The sequence below is a fragment of the Erythranthe guttata genome, chromosome 2 (assembly GCF_056151865.1).
Source record: "Erythranthe guttata isolate IM_541 chromosome 2, IM_541, whole genome shotgun sequence".
NCBI classification, from domain to species: domain Eukaryota; kingdom Viridiplantae; phylum Streptophyta; class Magnoliopsida; order Lamiales; family Phrymaceae; genus Erythranthe; species Erythranthe guttata.
The window spans coordinates 12841750-12859929 of NC_142534.1; the positions used below are offsets into that span (position 1 = coordinate 12841750).

Below are 18180 nucleotides of genomic sequence, written 5' to 3' on the forward strand. Positions count from 1 at the left end.
ACTACCGAATTAATTCAATTATAAATAAATGAAGAAAATTTAATCCCGAAGGAGTTTATACAATTTGGTATCTATTTAACTACATTTTGTTTTAAGCCAAAATGTTTTTATTCCAAATAAATTCTTATAAAATAATTTAACTACATATATGTATCTATTTGAGGTTAAAATTAAAATATTTGTATTTTAATGTGCAAATGGACTAATTCAAAATTAAAATATGACAATAATAGAATATAATTATTGTGTAAATTATAAATAATGTTGTTGGAGTATATATTAGAAAATGGTGTTGCATAACGCTATTTATGTGTTAAATTATATATATAGACAACCAATTTTAAAGCAACTGTTGGAGACGCCTTACAATGAAGATATTCACACCATACTATTCATTACAAAAAAAAAAAAAAAAAAAAAATAATAATAATAATAAAAAAAAAAAGGGAAACACAAGAAATTTAAAGAAATCAAGTGGAAAAAAAATGGAATTTCAGAATTTAAAAAACATGATCTCAATTGTAATGTTTCAAAATAAAATCGGCGGAATTCAGATATTCAATTTTTAGTTTCATCTATTAACATTAACCAGTGCGTAAAAAAAAAAAAAAAAAGAAATTCAGATTTTTGAGGAATTTGAAAATTTGGTCCCCAAAATTCACACAGAAAATGGAATTTTGAAGATAACTAGTTCCCGTAGAAGAATCAACAATGAGCATTTCTCTCTCCTCCATTACTGCTACTTCTCTCTTCGTCGACATTGGCCCCCCCGCACCTCATCTGCCCATACCCTCAGCTCCATTCTTCCGCCGCCCCGCCGCCGCCAAAACCCGTCTTCTCCGGCTATCCTTCGCTAATTCCAGCAACACTCATGTTAGTGTTTCTTCCTCCCCTTTTTTTCTGTGTGTGTGTGTGCGCGCGCGCTATTATTCTCTCCTCTCTAGGGTTGTGGATTTTGTTGGCAAATTGATGATGCCCTCAAAGTTTTATTATGACACTGCGATAATATTCAGCATCAATTTTGTTTTGAAATGTACGCCTTGGTGTATTTTCATTTTTTTTGTTACTGAACATATGGAAAAATAGAATTTAGAGAGAGAAAGATGCTCCCTTCTTCCAAACAATATTCAAACGCTGTAGATTCTTGATCAATGATCGCATGTTAATTTACTAGTTCTGATTAAACACAACTAGTGGAATTTATGGAATTAGTCCAATTGGTTGATGTCTTACGGTTGACAACGAAGAACTGGTTTTTGTCAACCAACCATGTTTACGTCTTTCTCGATCTCATTAAATCCATTTCGTGCGGTACATTACATTGTCCTATCATATGTCCTTATCACAGCCTCTTCGGTATTGTGCCAAACAGCGGTGTTTGTGATTGTTTGCCGAGATTCCGCTTGTTAGACGTGACTAGTGCACCATAGGTGGCACAAATTATTCGTCGCAATTTTGTCGTAAATTATCTGATTTCATCTGTGTTAAAAATACTTTCTGTCACCAATTTGTGGAAAAACATTGCTAATTTTAGTTGGATGCATGAATTCGCATTGCGGTAGAACCAATAGTATGTCCTTCTAACATGTGTCTTTCGTGAATTATAGAGGCCAGAGTCATCAGATTTCGACAGCAGTTCGGAGGAGAAACAGGGTATCTATTGACGATTAAATAGCAGTTACGTTTTCTATAACCAGTTTATTACAGAATTTTCTTGAAACTTTCGAATCTGTTTGTGTTAGGTTCAAATGGCAAGGACAAATTCTTTCAAGCAAACTCATTGAAGGAGTACGTTCTACTTACCTTGCAAAGTATTGCCGTAGACTATGCCACTGTACCTGCTTTTCAACTATGCCACTGTACCTGCTTTTTATGGGCTAAGTTGATTTTACTGCATGTGCATGATTTCTGTATCTATATGATATGAAGTGTATGGAAACTATGCTTTCTGCTGATCGATAATATTTCTTTAATTGCTAAACCTCGAAAACGAGATTAACATGTTGACACTAACTCTTGTGTTTGTGTGTGATAAAATTTATTTTTCGGAAGAGAACGATCAACTTTTTCTTTCTAATGCTAATTATGAAATATCGCATTCTTGTTTGCTGAACTTTTCAGGATATTGACCAAACTGAAGAGATATGGTGTCTCGGGAATTTTGTCCTACGGCCTACTAAATACTGCTTACTATCTTACGACATTTCTTGTTGTTTGGTGAGTGATTTACTTAACTTTATTTACTAGAAAAAAATAAAAATAAAAAATTGACAAAATAAACCATAGAACCGTTTGATGTTACAATTATACTTACATTATCTGAACTTTCTTGATAGGTTCTATGTCGCTCCTTCACCTGGGAGAATGGGTTATTTGGCAGCTGTTGAAAGGTTGAATAATTAACTAATTTGCATTTTAAGGGCTCAATTGTAATTAATGAGAAGTTAATCTTATTTGCAGGTTTCTTAAAGTCATGGCCATGGTGTGGGCAGGGAGCCAAGTAACTAAGATCATACGAGCTGGAGGGTGAGCCGCCCAACCATATTTTTAACATCTTAAATAGGGGTTAGTTTCGGTTTATCACAAATTTTATTGTTGATTCCAGTTTAATGTATATATATAGATAAGTTGTAAAATTAATATCTTAATAGATATACAGATTCATTAAAAAAATTATAAATATATGTTATATATTCGTAAATATGAATAAATTTATAGAGGCTTACAATTTTCTGTATGCTGAGATTTTTTTTTTCTTCATATGTCATTAATTTAGCAAATAATGCTCTCCTTTTCTAGTTTACTGATTTGGAAACACTGCCTATATAAAATAAAATAAAATAAAATTGAAATACGAGAGTCGGGCTTATTTGTGGCAGGGCTCTTGCTCTTGCACCATTTGTGGATAGAGGATTATCATGGTTCACTCTCAAGTTTGGGTTTAAGTCCCAAGGAAAGGTACGTAAATCGATCACGAATTTTTTCTTATCGTGCGTTGTGATTCCGTACTAAGTATCATGTTTATAATGTTTACAGGCATTTGCGACGATAGCTGGGCTCTGTTTTGGGTTGGCATTCTTGATGTTTGTTGTGGTGACTTTACTTTCGGCATGAATTATTTTCACCCCCTTTCTTTGCTAGGTCAATTCAATCATAATCCTACACGATATAAATAATGCTGGAAAGAGTGGATTTTTGCACGGTGTTTATCTTGAAAAGGCTGACTGTGATACTCGGTAGGAAACGAGCGAGATGTCGTGGATTGATAGAAAATTTTGGCTTCACTTTTTGGTTAGGTTTGTAGGCTACATAAATCGTGACTGAACGAGTAAATGATTTTTTATTTTTATTTTTTATTAATTTGCTTAAAACCTTGTAAATTCGGATTATTACAGGTTGATGATACAAACAAGGTTATGTAACATAATGAACAAGTTGGGAAGTGAAAACTGAAGTCTCTGCATAAAAAGAATAGTCTCTTAATAGAGTTTTGAGGAATATACCTTCATAATCTTCTAGCCTTTAATTGTTATATAATTAACTTGTCAGTGTGTGGAAGTGAGTCGTTTTTTATTTTTTGGTTATTTAAGAATTATGAAGTCAACAGTAATTTTTAAGAAGATTAAGATGATGCCTTTTCTAAGTGATTTATATTAAATATATAATTTTTGGGATTCGTTTGTTTAAAATTGAAATAAATAAAATTACTAAAAAATTCCAAAAGAAAAAAAAAAAAAAAAATTAATGTTTTAGTGTATGTTTAACTCAGATCAATCTCACAAGACTAGTAAAAAACCTTTCGATGTGTCTCACTTTTGCTTTCTGGGCTCTCTGTTTTGTCCGTTTTAATAGCACTAATAGTTTTGGCGCGTTTTTTGACTTGGGCGTTTGCTTTATTTTCCACATGATACCTTATTGATTGAGGGTGTTTAATTGCAGGCGGCTTTTAGTTATTGCAGGTGAAAATATTTATAATTTTGTCTCGAAAAATTTCACTCTCTCATCTCTCTTTACTCTACTTACGTCCCTTCAAACAAACCACCGAAATCATCACGAATTAGCCGATCAAAGGTAAATTTTGCACCAAATTTATCCTCTCGTCTTGTAGATTAGGAAACGAATTTTTTTTAGCAATGTACAAACAAACAGAGAGTTCAACACGGATCTATCCGAACTCGGTGGTTCGAGTTCGGATAGATCCCTGTTGAACTCGCGACAAAAAAACCAAAAAAAAAAAAGAGTTTTGACGGAATTTATATCTTGGCAGATGATTCCTGATAATCCATGTTGATAATCTTTCGTTTTGGGCCAACTTTATCGGAAGAAATCCGTCGATTACTTGTCAAAATCGAAAAGTTGGAGTTGAGAGAGGTTGAAATTTTGATTTCAAGGGAATAAAATCGGAGAGAGTCCGTTTTTGGGGCAAAAATATGATAATCTGATTTGTATGGGGCAAAAAACTGAATATTTTTGCATGCAACAATCGGATTGGCGCCTTCATTAAATGTTTCAGTTATTGATTCCTTTTATTTACTATCCAGGCCACTTTTGAGTCGTTGACACTTTCTATGGCTCTTTGCTTTAAAAAAAGAGAAAGAAAGAAAAAACAGTAAAGAAAAACATAATGTTAAAATTCAAAATTACTATGTTATAAAATTTGATATAATCAAATTAAGAATAAAGTTTAAAAAAATACAAAATAAAGATATCCATAATATTTATAAATTAAATATACTTTATTAATTGCTAAACCACCCAGGTGTTTTTGTCATTTTAAATTAAGTCATTGTCTAAGATCACAAAGGATGTAGTGACGTAATCTAAAATTTTACACAGGCTATGAGCCTATGATCATATTTTTTTTCGGGATAAGCGTCAATTAGGTACTTCTTCCGTTCCAAAATAATTGACGTTTTAGGTTGTTGCGCACATATTAAGAAAATTAATAAATATATATAGATTTTAGGAAAAGACATATAATATGACGAAAATACCCATGTAATTAATTATATCTGAACTAATTAAGAGTAATAACTAATAAGGGCATACTTGATAAAACAATAATAAATGCATCATTGAAATTATAAAGTGACAGATAATATGGAACAAAAAAACACCCCAAAATGACAGTTAATTTGGAGGGGCTCTTTGATATAACCCCTCAATACTTATTTTAATAGGGAAAGACCCAAACTATTTTGCACTATTTGATAAAAACCCACTTCAAATTTCAGCCACCCATTTTTCCATTTATGTCCCTTCACCTTACACACTATCCCCATGATCCATCAGCCGTGTCTTTCTTTTTTTTTTTCTTTTTTTTTTTAAATTTTTTTTATTAATTTATTATTATTTATTAAATTCTTTTTAATTTTCTTTTTAATTTTTAAAATTTTTTTTTTTTAATTTTTTTTGAGCACATAACAAAACCAACACTATAAAAATAGTAAAAGTAAAAAAGAAAAAAATATACCTTCATCAACAATTTCCGTTGATTCTCCTCCGACGACGAGTGTTTCTTCTTCTTTCTCAACAGCTTGTTCCTCATCTTCTTCCTCCACAGGTCGACGGGGTGGAACATGCTGTTGAGAAAGAAGTGTGTTTCTTCTCCACACGCTGATGACGAGTGATTCCTCTTATTTCTTTCTCCATCTTCCAATGGCGGCGACGGCAGCGACGAGGAGAAGATTATATTGCAGGAGAAAAAAAAGAAAAAAAGAGAAGAAAACAGAGAAGAGAGAAAACAGAGAAGAAGAGAAGAGAGAAACGCGGAGAAGAAGAGAAACGGCGGAATAACGTAGAATATTAACTAAGAGGTTTTCTCTAATTATTTTTAAAATGGATGTTTCCTTAACTATATTTTCTAGGTAGGAGGTTTTCTCTAATTTTCCTTAATTTAGAACGGAGGAGTATTTTTATATGGGTATCGTATGCAATAACCCACGCGCTACGCATTTACATCGTACACTAGAATCCAATCTAATGTAAAGTCTATAATAAACTTAATTTTAATAAAAAAATTAATTATAAATTGCCACAAGCCCCTAAGGTATGGGCGAATTATCAAAAAAGTCCCTCGGGTATCTGTAGTCAGTAAAAACTCCTCTAGGTTTGTTTCTATCTAACAATGTCCTTCTGGCATGCTTTACTCAATAAAAGAGGGTGTCCTCCTATGAGACTTTATGTGTATTAATACAACTACTAATTCTTTTTTTTTGCTAAGTTTATTATTTTTATTGAGTCTAAAATACCCCTAACAAAATATGGAAAATACAAATCCCAAAATAATAGTACTTTTTATAGAAATTTTAATACCATGTTTTTCTCCTCAACGGATTCAAAATCAATTCCTCTCCAAATTTGAAAATCAACCCCTTCTGCAAAATCGATTTCAGAAAATACAAAACTCTAGCTAATAAATTGTATCGGTCGTTTGCTATTTGGAGACACCGGTTGTTAATTTGAGACTTTGTTTGCTGTTTGTGTTTGCGATTCAACTTCTCCTGTTATCTGCACAATCCATCACATTGGTCAACGCACCGGAGACCCGTGGTGACTGTCGGTCAGCGGCCACGGCAGCAGGAAAAAAAAAACATAAAGAAAAAAGTCAATATCGGAGACCGACGGTGACAGTCAAAATTGAATAATTGGTGAAATTTATGGCCAAATTGAGATTAAATTGGGTAACTGGATGAAATTGGAGCATATAAAAATATGATGACATATTTTAGTCTTTTACACACATCTAAACTTTTATCTGGATTTTTTTGTAAAATAAATTTTGAAATGGTCATCTTTATGAATAAGTAATCCATGATATGCTTATTTATAATAGCCCCTTAATTATAAAAAAACATTAATTTAAGACACATGTTAGCTTATTCCACACCCGATTATATTCACCGGGTGTAGGTTCGGAGGAGCCATGAAGAACCTTACGACGACAAAACATAAAAGAAAAAGGGAAAAAGACAACGGAGAAAGATGTAGTATATCAAAATAATTTATACTACATTTGTAATACTGTCAAATACTTTTCAAAAGATCACAATTGACCCCCTAATATTATAGTAAGAACTCCTCACACACGACGGTTATTACAAAACGGACATATTTATTTTAAAAGAAAAATTACAATCAGCCCCTCATGAAATAATATTATTACAATTATCCACGAGGGTAAAATTGAAGTTTTGAGGAATATTCCATGTAATAAACAAGATTTTGTTGAAAAAATTCACATCGTGAGGGGAGGGCAATATAAGATGACAACAAATTTGAGGGTTTCTTTAGTAATTACTGATAAATATGTTTTTTTTTTTTTTTTTTTTTTTTTTTTTTTTTTTTTTTAATTTGACCTTAGTTTAGGGAGATTATCGTAATTAAGTGGCATATATGAAATCTCAAGCCATTCAATAAAATCTGCTTCTAACTTAAACTTAATTTAAAACCCAAGTCCTGTTTTAGTTATAGTATATTGTTTAATCCTTTTTGACTCTGAAATTCTTTTCCATGTCAGATTCATTTTTTCTAATTTAAATTTGGAATATCTTTTAATTTTTTTCTCTTCTTCACATTTCTTTTTATAGAAAATAATTTTTTCAAGTCAAGAAAAATGAATATATTCTTCACAGAAAGAAAAAGAAAAAATGGAACCGCCAATCCAATCTTTTAATTATGATAAAGATATTAATTAAAACTAAAAAGTAAATAAATCCATATATAAATAAATATATACACTGTATTTGGACAGAAACCCTAAATAAATAATTAATTAAATAAATAAAATAAATATATGTACAAGGTAATTTCGATTCAAAACCCCAAATCATAGTACATGTCAGAATCCTCAAGTAGGTTTAATTACTTATTGATTTGGGTTAATTTTATTTTATTTTAGGGATTAAAGACATATAGACTCCAGTTATTGGTTGTTAATTAAGAAATTTCCAAAAATAATAAATAAATATTCCAAAATTGCCATAAAAATATAACGCCATGCAATGAAGGTAGATTGGAGATATTTTTCCATAATTATGGGATCCATCATTAATTCCTCCTCATTATTTAACCCCCACACAAACCCTCTCTTAATCCTCGTACAAACAAACGTAAGCAGAAGAAAAATCTTTCTTTGCAAGAAGAAGCTCCTTTTTAAAATAATTTTGTAGCTATGGAACAAGAAAGAGCAACCACCACCACCGTAGTCGAGCCGTCGTCGTCACACTCCGAAGCCTCGAACATCTCCGCCACATCGGAAGAATCTCCGATCAAAGACGACGTCGACAGCAGCAAGAATAAAGAGAAAATCGTCGAAAAAGACGAATCCGAAACGAAGCTCCGCGTCGTTCTAGATCTCACTGTCGCGAACGAAGAGGAAGGGAAAAACCCTAATTCGAAGAAAATTGAGCTCAACCTCTTCAACAGCAACAACAACAACAACTCTTCGAATATCGCGAGCGAGTCGTCCAACGAGGGCGGCGGCAACCCCGGGAAGCCCGCCGCGGAGCCGAAAACCTTCACTTGCAACTTCTGCAAACGAGGGTTTTCGACTTCTCAAGCGTTGGGCGGCCACCAAAACGCCCACAAACAAGAGAGAGCACAAGCCAAGCACCGCAACGGCATGGCGGAGATGTCCGGCAGCCCCGGAGCTCCACCGCTTCCGCCGCCGCCCTATGGGTACCCGTACTACCACCACCACCCCGGTGGGCCCTACGCAGCCTACCAACAACTACCCTATTACTCGAGCCCTTACAACAGGTCACCATCGTCGTCGTCATTACTCGGCGTTAGGACGGAATCCATGATTCACAAACCGCACGCTTATCATCCGTACAACAACGGCTACCGATACGGGCACGAAAAGCTGGCGAGGGCTTATTTAATCAGCCCGTCGCCTTCAACATCGTACGACAGATTAAGGATGGATAATTTTCAGACACATCAAAATAGTGGTAGTGGATTTGGATTAGGGTTAGGAGTTAACCCTAATAACCCTATTAGGATTGATAATGATACATGTAATGTAGTGAGGAGCAAGCCTAATGAAGTCAAGAACAGTCGAGGGCTGCGATTGGCAAACGACGGCGGCAACGAACAAACGGATGCTTCCGGACTCGATTTGAATCTTAGGCTTTAATTTCATTGTTATTGTCCCTTTAATTTGCTTTATTTTTTTTTCTTTCTGTTTTTTCTAATTATAATTTACATTGTTATTCAATTCCATTATTTAATTCATTTTTAAGTGTTTTTTTTTTTTTTTTTGGTAATGAATGATTAATTGAAGGAATGATTAACATTATTATTTTGTTATAAATTAATTAGGAAAAGTTTTAATAGGAATCTTGTAATTTTGAAATTTCAAACATGGTTACTCCATTTATTATGGAATTATGTCGTATCATGAGACATGTAACTTCGTCTACATATTTCATTTAATATTTAGATGATGCCATAACTTAGGGAGATGACTAATTTAATACTGTGGATCATATAATCATTAAAAAATAAAAGAAATATATTTTATCATAAAGGCCCTAAGTTATTTTGCTAGAAACATAAAACGCCGGTTTTTGCATTTGTGTTTTTTTTTTTCAATTGAATTTGAATTCGTCGGTTCTAATGTGAACACGTGTTCACTAACTAGAGAACGTTCCATGAACTCTAGAAGATTATATTCAATATGGCATCATAAGGGTAGATTTGTAATAAAATTCATAGTTCTAATTACCTAAAATGAAGGGGTTTTTGTAATTTGACCTTACTTTAGGGTTGACCGTAATTTATCCTAATTTTTTTGATATTTGTTTTAAGTTTATAATGAAATTGAATATATAATACTAACATTTGTTTAATGTTTTATTTTGTACAGAAAACTTACGAATTCCAAACTGGGGTCGATTACGATACTTTGAAAATACACATCGAGAAAAAAAAGCACTTGACACACATATATATAATTCAACATGGATTCGACTTCGAAACAAAAACCGACTGAAGGTGATTTATCATATTTTAATTCTACGGATATTGGACTAAGTTGTTTTGAAGAAGTACACGAGATCAAAACTGCGAGGACAAAAGGAACGGAGCTAGCGCTTCAATTCGAACGGAAGTGAATGATTCCGTTTTATTATTTATGTTTGCAAGTTTGTACTTTTTTTATGTATATATTCATTCATCAATCATCAATATTCATTAGTTTTGATATTTTCTAGTTACTTGTTTTGAATTTGAAGCTCAATTGTAATACGGATTTTGAATTTAATTCAAAGTTAAAGTGTGATATTTCAAGTGTTTAAGTCAGTGTTCTGAAAACCGGACCAAATATTGACCCGATCAAGCTATTGGGACACGATTGGACCGGTACAATTGGGGTCCAACCGGGTTTTATTTTTATTTAATTTATATGATATAATTTAGGCAAAAGATTACGTAAAGTTAGCCTATAATATCAAATATTCGTATGAGTTAAACATAAAACTACAGTTAGCAATATAAATTGTTATCTATTTTTTTTCTTTTAAACGACTTCGGTTGTTGTCGTATTCAGGCATAAATCAAATCACAATAGAATTCTTGTGAAACATGGAAACATAAACACACGTTCCAACTTCCCTTTTTTAGAGGGTTTTTTTTCCTCTGTGCATTAAAACAACGTCGTTTGAGCCTTTTCTTGAATTAATTAAAAACGCGTGGGTTCAGCCAAAACACCTGTTTTTAGCTGATTTACGGGTTTACGGTCGGACCGGCAAAAAAACCGGTTTTTAACAATTAAATCGGTTTTTTGTAATTTTTGGGATTATAGGGCTAACCGGGCCGGACAATACACCAGCTCGCAGTTGAACCGGTCGAACCGACCGGTCCAGTATGGGTTTCAAAACATTGGTTTAAGTTATGTTATATATTTAGTTTGAAAGTGATATTTACCGTCAGTTAACTGTGGACCCGGACCCACGTATTTTCGACCAAGAGGGTTGTATTGTACCTTGGCCTTAACTGGTTAATGTTCATGATTTCAGCGAAATGGCCAGCCGAGTCCGAGGTCGTGTCTACCTAAAAGGGGTGGCTAAAACTAATACCAAAATCTTATCACTTCATTGCCACCAAGTTTGATACCATATTTTATAGAAACTTTTATATTTTTTGCTTAGATTAATGCCACAAGTAATTTTTTTAATAGCAAATACTAAAATATCACAAATACAATTTATACAAAAGAATATTTTTTTTCCTCACTTCAATACCAATAATTAAAAAAATTAAAAAGCTCTCTTCTTCTCCCCTAAACCCAAACCTTCTCTTCTTATCTTCTTACAAACCTTCCAGAAAATCTCAAAATTCAAAAAAATCGAAACCTGACAAAACTTATAAAATGGTGGTTTACATGGAAGGAGAATCCATTAAAGTATGTATTCATGTTTTTTTGAGCTTCAAAGTCGGTTTTGTAGTTTTTTTTCCTTTGGAAATTCGCCTACAGTTTTCGACATATACAGGTCGAATTTTTGGTCAATTTTCGACACCAACTTGTCGAAAATTGTATTTAAAAAAAAAAAAAAACCAAATTTGACACATACATGTCGAAATTTTGAGAAATTTCGACATGTATGTGTTGAAAAACCACTGCTTAAAAAAACTATTTATTTTCGACATGTATGAGATTTGTGTAATGTATTTTTGGTTTTGATTTTCAGTAAGAGTATTTATGTCATTAACTATTAATTATCTAATTATTTTTTTTGTATTGAAGTAAGAAATTTTTTGTATTAGTTCTAGCCACCCCTACCTAAAATCTACAAATTTACCTAAAGAGAGTTATGTTGAATTGAATTTTTTTTTTATTTTTTTTTCCTGTGGGATATAATAAAATTGCATTGTATGCAGGTGGAAATTAAAACAAAATTTCCGAATTCGACCAATTTTGACTAAAAGAAAAACAAGATTTTGAAACAAAATTTTGCATTCCGAAATTCGAAAGTTCGAAAATTCCAAATTTTCCTATGATTTTGGAAAAATATTTTTCGTCATTAGAGATTGCGACGAAAATTCTAAATTCCTCCCATGTACTTGGTTGCATTGAACTCAACAGTTTTGCAGATATGATACAAACATAACATATGGTACGCTTTTGAAAATGCATAATTGAATGCGCTCATAAGACCCAACTCCCATTTTGTCACAATCAACGCAGGCATGGGAAAAAACGATTGGTACAAACAACCGGTTTGTGCGAAAATGCATTATGAGTCAAAATAGGGACTTATTTTTTGGGTTCCTAAAATTGCTATTTGCAACTCATTCTTATTTTTGTTTCTCTCTCTAGAAAAAATCATTCTCGTCACTAATTTGACCTAAAATCATCTTTGTTGAAGTGATATATGAGCACAAATGAACTCATCGGATGAAGATTGTGATACACATCACAACGAGGTAAAAATTTCGATATTTCGTTCGAAAAATCTGCAGAAAGGGCGAAAGCCCAACCCGGGCGCCCGAAACTGTTTTACACGCCCAAGTTGGGCGTGTAAACCATCAACCCACGCCCAAACCGGGCGTGCAAAAAAAGCTTTCGGCGCCCGGCCTGGGCGTTCGCCCCCCCCCCCCCCCCCCCCCCCCCCATGTTTTTTTGCTTTTTATTTTTTTACGCCTTTTTCAGGAAAATCAACACAATACGATGTAGACGTCAAGCGTGGGATATTCTAAATGGTTTTTGATTAGTTCAGTTTTATCGGATTTATTGCATTATAGTATTTTTTATGTCAAATTTTAGTACTTTATTATGTCAAACTTAGTACTTTATTGAAATGAGTAAAATTGACAAACTTAGTACTTTATTATGTCGAACTTAATGTTTTATTATGTCGAACTTAGTATTTTTATGGTATTGACAAATCCAAATATAAGATATATTTAAATAAGTAAAATTGAAATTATAAAAAAAATATTGAAATAAGTAAAATTGAAATTATAAAAAAAAGATATTGAAATAAGTAAAATTGAAATTGTAAAAAAAAGATTTTGAAATAACTAAAATTGAAATTATAAAAAAAATTAATTTGAAATAAGTAAAATTGAAATTATAAAAAAAAGATATTAAATAAGTAAAATTGAAATTATAAAAAAATATTGAAATAAGTAAAATTGACATTATAAAAAAAAAGATATTAAATAAGTAAAATTGAAATTATAAAAAAAATATTGAATTGAGTAAATTGAAATTAAAAAAAAAAAAAAAAAAAAAAACTGCTGAACGCCCAGACCGGGCGCCCAAACCGGGCGCCCATACTGTAACCGAATGCCCAAACCGGGCGTTCACCGGTATTTTGCACGCCCAAACCGGGCGTGAAAAATGCTGGTGGACGCCCGGTTTGGGCGTTCACTGTGCGCAATTTTCACCGAAAAATAGCCCTAAAATCCGATTTTTAGGGTTGTTTAACATGCAATTACAATTAAAATTTCCTACCCAATGCAATTAAAATATTTAGGAGTTGAAAATTTCTCAAAATTTCGATGAATTTGGCTTGATTTGGCTTCAATTCGAATTTTTTGAATTTTTTGATTTTTTGATTTTTTTTAGAGAGAGAAAGCTTTTTAGGGTATGAGTTGCAAATAGCAATTTTCAATCCCCAAAAAGCATTTCATGTAAAAATATTGCTAATACATATAACAAGAATTGTATTTTAGCAATTCAATTCAACACAAGAGGACTAAATGCCAAAAAAACTCTTACTAGATGTTATATTCTGATTGTATTTTTTGAAGACTATGATTTTATTTTTCTTCTTTATTGTCATTAATTACGTTTTTTCTACTTAAGCGAATTTAATCTACTTGTTGATAAAATAATGTCATAGCCATGGAAAACATGTAGACAAGTAATGAGTATTAATGTTCACATATAATATAGTCCTGCTGAGTGATCGTCCTTGTTTTTTAATTTGCTTCTATTACTTTTGAAAGAAAACAAAATCAATAGTTTGAGATAAAAAAATATATCAACAAAAATAAATTCCGAAATACCTGATACTTCCTCTTATTCTAAGCTCTACAACAACAACATAAGGATGATTATCTATTGCAGGAGTCGTCGAAATCCTGGAAGTCTGCTTGTTCTTTTCTCTAAGGGTCCATTTGGATGGAGGGATTTAATTTGGGGAATGGATTTGAAATGACTCCAATTTTGGAGGCATTTGAAATCCATCACTATTGCTCCAAAATCAACTAAAAAGGAGGGGTGAGGATTTGAAATCCATCTCCAAATCCCTCAATCCAAACAAGTCCGAGGGATTTGTTATTACGGATTTGAAATCCCTCCCCCAAAACCCTCCATCCAAATGCACCCTAATTTTCTTTTGGCCCATGTTTGAGCTTGAAAATCTCCTCCCTTTTCTCTGTCTTGTTTCGGCGTTGTTTCTGAATTAAAAAAAAACCAATTTTTCGCCGATTATTTATACCGAGTTTGATCCGCCTTAGAGGTTTGATCTCCTCAAACCACCTAAAACCGCCTCACAAGCAAAAAAATTATTTTTCAAACCTTTATACTAAAATCCTAAAGGTTTGGGACGGCCTCCGCCTCGGAGGCCGATTAATCGGCCGCCTCAGCCAATTTTTAGAACACTGAGTATACTACGTTAACAACGCACAAAATATGGCTGATGTTAAATAATTTTGTTTGGCACCAACAACAAGACTCATTAAACGCATTTTGTTAAAAATAACCTATCACAACACGAATTGACTGTCTTGTTAAAATCAAGTTGTTAAAACTCGTTTTTCTCGTAGTTGGAGTCAAAATATTGCTAAATGCAATAAAAACTCTTACTATTACCTACAAGGTCTTGTTTGGTTGTCAAGATAGGATTAGTCTAGATAAGACAATTACCCGTATAAAATAATGGGTCTTTGCAAATAAGCCCATCAAGGGGTACTTATTTATAAAGAGATCCAGACAAAAAACCCATTTACCAATAAGTCCACACATGGTCCTGATTTTTGTAAAGGACTAAAATAACCCCACAGGCCCTTTTTGGTTGGAGGGATGGGTTGGGATGGGATTGGGGTTTCATTTTGAAATTACACTGTATGGATTAGTAAAATATGGATGGGATCTTCGGTTTGGTGGGTTGGATACAATATGTGGGATTGAATCCGGATGAGCCAAACTCATGAATGGTTGGGAGGATTGGGTGGGATAATTTGGTTAATTACACTACCACCCCTTGCAAGTCTTTTTATTATTATTATATTATACACCTGTCAATTTTTAAAATATTGCTTGCAGCACCCATTCTTTCCTCCTATTTTCCTGTAATTATAATATCAGTCCTAATATTTTCGGATAATTACATTACCACCCCTTGCAAGCCTTTTTATTATTATTTTATAGACCTATCAATTTTTATAATATTGCTTGCAGCACTCATTCTTTCCTTTAGACAACACCCCATTTTCCTGTAATTATAAAATCACCCCTCAAATTTTGTTGGAGGTTACTCATTCTTTCCTTTAGACAGCACCCCATTTTCCTATAATTATAAAATCATCCCTCCATTTTCCTATAATTATAAAATCATCCGTCAAATTTTGTTGGAGGTTAAGAACGAAAAAAACCGCGTATTGTAATGAAGGCGAACCAAGATGGAAGGAGATTAATTCTATTTTCAACATGAAAGCGGGTGATGTTGCTGAAGATAATGAAAAGAGGAAGGTCAATTACGATGAATTTGAAACACCCGAATGCCCGAGCTACGAATTTGCTTTACTTCCCAAATAAACGTTTACTTCATTATTGTTTTATTCTATTGTATTGTAACTTACAATTTGTGTTTATGTATTGGAAAAATGAACATTAATATAACAGTTAGATGTCGTTATCTATATCTTCTATTTGCTACAAACTATGAAGCTTTAAAATTGAGCAGTAGCTCCAAAATAACATAATTTTTTTCAGCGATATTAGGCATAGTAGCTCCAAACTAGCAGAAACTTTACAAAATATTTGTAGAAAATTTACGAAATATAATTTGACATATTACAGAAAATTTATATTTGTGAGACACAAGTGGACTACTATAATGTCCACCACAAAGTTAAACTAAAGAAGAAATGAAATGTCTTAAATGCAAATAACGCCGCAAGATGCGAGTACGGAAAATTCCTTTGTCGCCTTGTGAGTGGATGGTATTCTAGCTACCCGAAGTAGCGACCTTCGAGGATCATACGAACCATAACCCCCTTTTCGGACTCATTGAATCCAAAAATTATGTCGAGGTCGGTTGGGCTATTGCAAACGGTTTTAGCGACGGTGATCGTACCTTCGACACCTTAGAATAATGGGCATAGGGCATCCAACACTTTCTTATGTGCACTGCGCGTATCGTGCTCAAAACCGCCAGTGGCCCAACTCGCCTAGGCATGTTTTAGTCTCCGCAGAAGTCCTAGTCATATCGACGATTCGACCGTCGAGGACACCGTTCGTGTCGGCCAAATAGTAGTGTCCTGTAATGTTTTGAATTGTGTTAAAACGAAATAAAACTGCAAAATTATCAATCGATTAGATTTAATTTCAGTCATTTCCTGTTCGAACTCAACAATTGTAAATTCTACAACATTTCCTCAAATGTAATTAAGTACGCAACCAGTAGATGTAATATACCATCACCAAAACTGTTTTCACTAACAGTAGCATTCTTACTATTGCTGCTCACAAACAAATATTCACGTGACAAGTTATTTGACAAGAAAAATGTGAACAACAACAACATAATAAAAGTAGCATGCTAACAGTAGCATGAGTAACATACTAACACAAATTAAAGGGTAATACAACAGGAAATTAAAAATTGGAAATTTATTGCATATTTTCACCACTAGCAAGGGGTCTTGGTCTCAATGAATTGAATTTTGGAAGATTTATATTTTCATTTTTCAAGTGCCCAGACATTCATCAGTAACATGAGTAAAACTATTAAATGTTTCTGCAGAATAAACATCTCTCTGCATAAAGAAAACAATGGGGTAATTTGGCCAGAAGTACCTTTCTAATCTTTTTTTTTGAGAAGAAGAATATTATATTAGGCATAGATAGCCAAAGATTAAGGAAGGGTCAATCCTTCAGTACAGGTAGTTCCAAAGTTCTTGGCCAACAAATGAGCCAACTGATTCCCACAACGTTTAATAAAAGAAAAATAGCAGGATGAAAAACTTCTAGATAAAAATATTAAACAATCTTCAATGTATGCACCGTACGATGCCAATGATGATTCTCCCGCTCGGAGTGCATTAATAACTTGTAAACAGTCCCCTTCCAACACTATCGAGTTCCAACCTTTCGTTCGAGCCCAGGATATTGCTACAAGGGCTGCATGTGCCTCACATTCCACCGGTTTGGGCTGGCCCAAAAATCGTCTAACAGCCCACCAAACGCATTCCCCGTTCCCGTCTCTTGCTATCGTTGAAACCGAATAAAAATTCTCCCCAATAGGAACCGATGCATCGAAATTAACTTTTACCGTCCCTGTGGGAGGAGGTGACCATGTTGTCGGGAAAGAAGTTCGATTTGTATTCTCCTTCATGAAGCAAGTCTGGTCAAATTCAAGTAAATGCGCCGTGCACCAGCTAGTGAAGTCTGTTGCTGCCATACTCTCCTCGCCGTGCATGGATTTGTTCCGTGACTCCCACGCCTTCCAGACTACGGTCATTGCAAGTCTGAAGTTATGGTCGTCAAGTTTGCTTCGTACATATTCAATCCAACGTCGCATCGAGGAGTGATGATGTAGAAGCTTCAGGTTGAAAGGAGAAGAGCTCCACACCTTCCCCATATTGCAACAACTTTGAATAACATGCATAATATTTTCCACCTCAGCTCAACATCTCATGCATCTTGGGGAGTGGGCCACTTTTCGGCGGACAAGCTCTCCATTTGTGGGTAGGATCTCTGAGCATGCCCTCCATAAGAATTTTCGAATTCTTGGAGGAGGACGAAGCTCCCATATAGACTTCCAATTCCAGCTAGACACTCCACTTTGTGCTGCTCCTTCTGCCCTGCTGGTTCCTCTCGAAGATAGTAGGTTCGTGACAATGTTGTGATAGCACGTACGCACTGTAAAATGGCCAGATTTGGAGTAATGCCAGATCCAACGGTCATTCGCGTTACTGGAGCCGATTGTACCCCCAAGATTC

General features: G+C 33.8%; 3 protein-coding genes and 1 long non-coding RNA gene across 4 annotated transcripts; 2 read left to right on the forward strand and 2 right to left on the reverse strand.

Annotated features, from left to right (window-relative positions):
• Positions 1-602: 602 nt before the first annotated feature.
• LOC105969707 (uncharacterized) lies at positions 603-3469 on the forward strand. The gene is made up of 8 exons (XM_012994481.2): positions 603-873; positions 1608-1653; positions 1743-1788; positions 2122-2217; positions 2337-2390; positions 2461-2526; positions 2880-2958; positions 3037-3469. The coding sequence occupies exons 1-8, from the start codon at positions 712-714 to the stop codon at positions 3112-3114; spliced, it is 627 nt and encodes a 208-aa protein (XP_012849935.1). The 5' UTR covers positions 603-711; the 3' UTR covers positions 3115-3469.
• Positions 3470-4060: 591 nt separating this feature from the next.
• Positions 4061-5650, reverse strand: LOC148772376 (uncharacterized). Its single transcript, XR_016030093.1, has 2 exons — positions 5474-5650; positions 4061-4579 (listed from the first exon to the last, which is right to left on the reverse strand). It is a non-coding gene; the product is annotated as an uncharacterized LOC148772376 (long non-coding RNA).
• A 2523-nt stretch (positions 5651-8173) lies between these two features.
• Positions 8174-9139, forward strand: LOC105969688 (zinc finger protein 3). The gene has a single exon (XM_012994461.2). The coding sequence runs from the start codon at positions 8174-8176 to the stop codon at positions 9137-9139; it is 966 nt and encodes a 321-aa protein (XP_012849915.2).
• A 7954-nt stretch (positions 9140-17093) lies between these two features.
• On the reverse strand, positions 17094-17819 carry LOC148772377 (uncharacterized). The gene has a single exon (XM_088815013.1). It carries the CDS (start codon positions 17817-17819, stop codon positions 17094-17096), a length of 726 nt encoding a protein of 241 aa, XP_088671139.1.
• Between the last annotated feature and the right edge of the window lie 361 nt (positions 17820-18180).

What these genes read in the sequence shown, in the direction of transcription:
- LOC105969707 (XM_012994481.2), top strand. Translation starts at nt 712, where the DNA reads ATGAGCATTTCTCTCTCCTCCATTACTGCTACTTCTCTCTTCGTCGAC. An exon ending in CTAATTCCAGCAACACTCAT is followed by an intron (nt 874 to 1,607) that starts GTTAGTGTTTCT and finishes CGTGAATTATAG; the next exon opens with AGGCCAGAGTCATCAGATTT. An exon ending in AAGATCATACGAGCTGGAGG is followed by an intron (nt 2,527 to 2,879) that starts GTGAGCCGCCCA and finishes TATTTGTGGCAG; the next exon opens with GGCTCTTGCTCTTGCACCAT.
- LOC105969688 (XM_012994461.2), top strand. Translation starts at nt 8,174, where the DNA reads ATGGAACAAGAAAGAGCAACCACCACCACCGTAGTCGAGCCGTCGTCG.
- LOC148772377 (XM_088815013.1), bottom strand. Translation starts at nt 17,819, where the DNA reads ATGGGGAAGGTGTGGAGCTCTTCTCCTTTCAACCTGAAGCTTCTACAT.